At 35.3% G+C, this 5,367-nt stretch overlaps 1 protein-coding gene across 2 annotated transcripts; it reads right to left on the bottom strand.

The window, feature by feature from the left end:
- Window positions 1–841: 841 nt before the first annotated feature.
- On the bottom strand, window positions 842–4,512 carry LOC101589546 (olfactory receptor 4A47-like). Of its 2 annotated transcripts, XM_023708381.1 has the most exons (2): window positions 3,602–4,500; window positions 842–860 (listed from the first exon to the last, which is right to left on the bottom strand). In XM_023708381.1, the coding sequence occupies exons 1-2, from the start codon at window positions 4,477–4,479 to the stop codon at window positions 842–844; spliced, it is 897 nt and encodes a 298-aa protein (XP_023564149.1). In that variant the 5' UTR covers window positions 4,480–4,500. The 2 variants fall into 2 exon arrangements, with proteins under 2 accessions (XP_023564149.1, XP_023564150.1); XM_023708382.1 differs by lacking the exon at window positions 842–860 and having other exon boundaries at window positions 3,598–4,512.
- Between the last annotated feature and the right edge of the window lie 855 nt (window positions 4,513–5,367).

The following is a 5,367-nucleotide window of genomic DNA, read 5'->3' as shown; positions in this document are numbered from 1 at the left end:
AAGTAATGGCAGAAAACTTCTCAAAGATGGAGAAACAATTTGATATTGAGATAACTGAGGCATATAGAACACCAAACAATATCAACTCAATTCTAGTTACACCCAGACATATAATAGTCAAGATCTCAGAAATTCAGGAACAATATTGTAAAAGCTGCTAGAAAAAAGAAACAGATCACGTTTAAAAGAAAACCCATCAGAATAACAGCAAATTTCTCCTCACAAACCATAAAAATCAAGAAGAGCACGGAGCGCAATTCTTCAAGTCCTCCCTGCAAAAGACCAAATTCAAACCAATACTGATGTATCCTGAAAAACTCTCTTTCAAATTTAATGGAGAAGTGAAATACTTCCATGACAAAGGAAAAAGGAAATTCTTGATGACCAAACAAATCCTACACAGAATACTAAAAGATATTCTAGAAAGGATCAAAATATTCAAAATTCCAAGAATGGAAACAGAAAGAACCCAGCAAACATGCAAACTATTAAACACAGGATAAATGTAGGGAACCAACAATAGAAAAATAACATGACAAACCTAAATCAATACGTATTAATTATAACCACCAAAGTAAATGGACTCAATTCACCAATTAAAATAAATAGATTGTCAGAATGGATTAAGAAACAAAAATTGAACAATATGTTGCATACAAGAAACACATTTAACCCTGAAAGGAATTCATAGGCTGAAAGTCACAGGTAGAAAACTACTAGATGCTCCAGGATCTCTGAATAAAGCAAGGGTAGCTAATTTGTGGGCAGGCAATTTGAATTCCAAACCAAGAATTATCAAGCAAGATGCAGAAGGTCACTTTGCAATGGTTAGGGGAAAAATTCAAGAGGAAGAAATAATAGTCATAAATATTTATGCATCAAGTGTGGAAGCACTCTACTATATAAAGTGCATGAAAAATCTAATAATCAATTTCACTATTTTAATAGGGGAACTTAACCCCCCCTTATTTCAAAAAGATAGGTCAATTGATAAAAAATTAGCAAAGAGGGAGCAGAACTGAACCAAACCTTTGAAAAAATTGACTTTGTGGACATATAGAGTTCCACCAAACAACATCTGAATACAGTCTTTTCAGCTGCACATGAGAAGTTTTCTAAAATAGACAACATACTAGTCCATAAATCATGCTTAAGTATAAGCAAGAAAGCAGAAATTATCCCATGCATATTATCTGACCATAGTGTATGGAAACTGGAAATTAACAACAAAAGAAACTACAAAACCCTCATTAGTATATGGAAATTAAATGACACCCTCTTCAGCAATCAATGAGATTACAGATGAAATTAAACAATATCTACAACCCAATGAAAACTGAAACACAATTTACCAGAATTTGTGTGATGCAATGAAAGCAGTTCTCAGAGTGAAATTTACAGAGGTGAACTCACATGTTAGGAAAACAGAGTGAGACTAAATAAATACCCTAAAGCTACGTGTCAAGCTTCCAGAAAAAGAATTGCAAACCAAGACAAAAGTTCAAAGATGGAAGAAAATTTTAAAGATTAGAGCAGAAATTGATGCAATTGAGATGAAGAAAATAATACAAAGAATTAATATTTACAAAAGCTGTTTTTTAAAAGAGTAAATAAAATTGATAAATCCTCAGCTAACCTCCCCCAAAAGAGGAAAAAAAAAACCCTCAAATTCAAGCAATAAGGAATTAAAAGCAAGAAAGTACTACAGATCTTGTGGAAATTCAGATGTTCATCAATCGCTCTTTTGAAAATCTTTACTCTGACAGGATCAAAGACTCAGAAGAAAGGGACAGACTCCTAGATAAGTACAAGTTGCCAAAACTGAATCAAGAAGATAGAAAACTGAATAACACAATATCAGCCAAAGAAATAGAAAATGTAGTAAAATACTTAGCAACAAAGAAAAGCCCCGGTCTAGATGGATTCACAGCTGAATTCTACAAGAAATTTATAGAAGGTTTAATTCCCATACTCCTCAATCTTTAAAACAGAAAAGAGAAGGGAGTGATATTGCCAAAATCATTCCTGGGGCCAATTATTATACTGATACAAAACCCAGAAAATGATCCAATCAAAAAAGAGAATTATAAGCCAATCTGCCTCATGAACATAGATGAAAAAAAACTCAATAAATGCTACCAAATAGAATACAGCAGATCATCAATAAGATTATACATCACAATCAGGTAGGATTCATTCCAGGGATGCATGGATAGTTCAACTTACACAAATCTATAAATGTAATACAGTATATCAATAGAGTTAAGACCCGATACAGAAAAGTCTTTTGACAAAGTCCAACACTCATTCATGATCAAAGCCACACAGAAAATTTTTTTCAACATAAAGAATAGAATTTTATTTTATTTTATTTTTTGCAGGTCTTAACTTTTATTTCATTTTAGTTTATTTTTTCCATAATTTTATTGAGAAACAAATAGCAATGAGGCAATTTCTAACCAAATTGGTAGGACAGTTTCAATAATTAACACATTGCATACATTCTTCCTAGTGGTTAATTACTGTACAAGATGCGGACACGATATCCTATTTACAAACACCATTAGAACAAATCATTCTATTCATTAAGAGAATGTAACTATATATCTATCCTAAGCATTTTGAATACACAGATATAAAGTGGACATTCATTGGTATTCCCTTTTTTGTTTAGTTCCATTATTTGAATCTTATAGGTGTGTTAAGTCAGCAAAATATTCTAAAAGAGTGCAGTAGTTCAAAATAGTATTGGGTCTACTGCTTCACTGGTAACGTCAGAAATTGTTGACCTGAGTTTCCTACAGCTCTCAACATAATAGCATGTCTTTACTTCTTTAACTTCACTTTTACACTTTTCTGCTGTATGGTTAAGACCAAGGTAAAGCAGGACCTATGCAACAAGAGTTGTAGCTTTTGGGTCTGATAAGGTCAATGAAATCCCTTCAGGATTTATGCTGAGATCCTGTACTTCAGATTATAGAACCTTTGTCAGTGTCAGTCTTGTGGATGAGTCTTGGCCATTGGTTGGCCAATGTGCTCTCTCACATGAAAATTTTAATAGATGACCTATACCTTAAATTGATTAAAGGCATCTATGAAAAACCAACAGCCAACATAATTCTAAGTGGAGAAAAACTGAAATCTATCCAACATTATCAAAAAAGGAAAGAAAATACTCAAATTCATGCAATGAGGAATGAAAAGTGTGAAGGTAATACAGATCATGTGGATATTCAGAAAATTTTTAATAAGTATATGGGGATCGTAGCCATGACCAATTCTTCATAAAGAATGAAGAAGACTCTAAATGATGTAGCAAAAATCTTGTAGGTGATCTTCTTGGCTTGCTGCTTAGAGTGATCTTATTAGCCATGGTAGAGTAGGAGCTGAGGCCCAGCAAGGCCAGTAGACACCTCATAGTCTTAAAAATATACGTAAACCATTTGAAAAGCGCAGGTAATAAATATTTTCCATTATGTATGGTTATATAACCTGAGGGGAAATTTAATTTAATTACATAACCACACATGTGACTTTGTTGCAAGAAGGAACCCTCTTCACAGAACACAAATTGTACAGTTCTCTGTTAATGCATCTTTATTTTCTAGTCCAGAGATTCTTTACAGCAATTTTCATCTCTGCATTTCTCAGAGTGTAGATGACAGGATTCAGCATAGGAGTGATAACAGTGTAAAACACAGCTAAGTATTTATCACTTGGCAAGGTAGATGGATGTCTCACATAAATTAATAAGCAAGGAACAAAGAATAGGATGACCACTGTTATGTGGGATCCACGAGTGGATAAGGCCTTGCGCCTCCCTTCCTGACTCAGGTTCTTCAGAGAATGCAGAATGATGCCATAGGAGGTCAGCAATAGTGAAAAGGTGAGCACACAGAGGACACCATCATTGGCCACCACTGTGAGGCCAATAATGTAGGTGTCTGTGCAGGCGAGTTTTAATAATGGATACAAATCACTCACGAAATGGTCCATGACATTGGGTCCACAGAAGGGAAGGTTGTAAACAGAAAGAACATGTGGGACTGCATGCAGAAGGCCCCCAACCCAGGTCAAAAGCACGAGCTGAGCACACCGCTCTTGGTTCATGATAGTCAGATAATGCAAGGGTTTAAAGATGGCTACATAATGGTCATAGGCCATGACAATCAGGATTATTATGTCTACACCACCAAGTAAATGACCCACAAGGAGCTGTGTCATGCAAGCTGTGAAGGAAATTGTCTTTGTCTCAAAGAGTAAATCTTTAATCATCTTTGGAGTAAATGTAGTGGAATAAACAGCATCCATAAATGATAAGTAGCCAAGAAAGAAGAACATTGGGGCACCAAATGTTGGGCTCAGCACCACAGTAAAGACAATGAGTAGATTGCCTGCCATTGTCACCACATAAATCAATAGGAAAACAGCAAATAATATTTTCTGACCCTCGAGGCTCTGAGTGAGTCCCAAGAGCATAAACTCAGTCACATTGTTCCTTCGTTCCCTATGTTTTTCTTTGTGTCTCTGCTCAGAACCAAATTACCTACAAACAAAATAATTACTAGTGAATCCATGAATTTCAGAATACTTATTAATTCCTTAAATAGGCAACATAAATATTCTGTTCCTGAGCTGTTAGAGATTTTCCCAATTCATATTTGATGAACCATGGATCCTAATTGAAGGGTTATTATAGAATCATCATAACAGAAATAAAAAAAATTAGAAACATGTATGTGTGTGAAAGAAAAATGAATCTCCCGTAGCTTGTTTTCTGTCTGGAAGATAATGCAAGCACTCATCAAGCTATCAGCACAAAGAAAAAAATTCTGGTTAAATATTTAGCAATATTTTGGAAATGACAACCAGACTTATTTTATATTTACTTCTCAGTTACAAAGTATGTATGATTTTCTACATTCTTGGGATTGAAGAAATTTCTCAACTAATATAAATCTCATTCACACCTTAGGTTTTAAAATATGTTGAGAATATAGAAAAGGAGGTCTGCCAGATAGCACAGCTGCCTAAAGCACCTGCGTAGGCTGAGCACAGGGACGAGGATTCGATCCTCAGTGCCACAAGCCACGCCAGCCAGCCCCTGGGGCTCTCTGAGATGGCGATTGAGACTCGGCGTGGTGCCAGGGCCTCTAATTCCAGTGCTTGCAAGGCTGAAAACAGGAGGATCACTATGAGTCAGAACTGTGTAGTGAGTCCCTGTACTAAACGTATAAAATAAAAATATACAAAAGGATAAAATAGATATACAAAAGCAACTTAGAGAGAACCTGAAAAAATAGAATGTGGAGAGTAGAGATGATTGGAAGGGGGTTCAGGGAAAGAGGAGAAAGCAGGGTAGTTAGG

Source organism: Octodon degus, unplaced genomic scaffold (assembly GCF_000260255.1).
Source record: "Octodon degus isolate 3935 unplaced genomic scaffold, OctDeg1.0 scaffold00354, whole genome shotgun sequence".
Classification (NCBI taxonomy): domain Eukaryota; kingdom Metazoa; phylum Chordata; class Mammalia; order Rodentia; family Octodontidae; genus Octodon; species Octodon degus.
The sequence above is the reverse complement of the archived record's forward strand: the minus strand, read 5'-3'. Positions and strand labels throughout refer to the sequence as shown.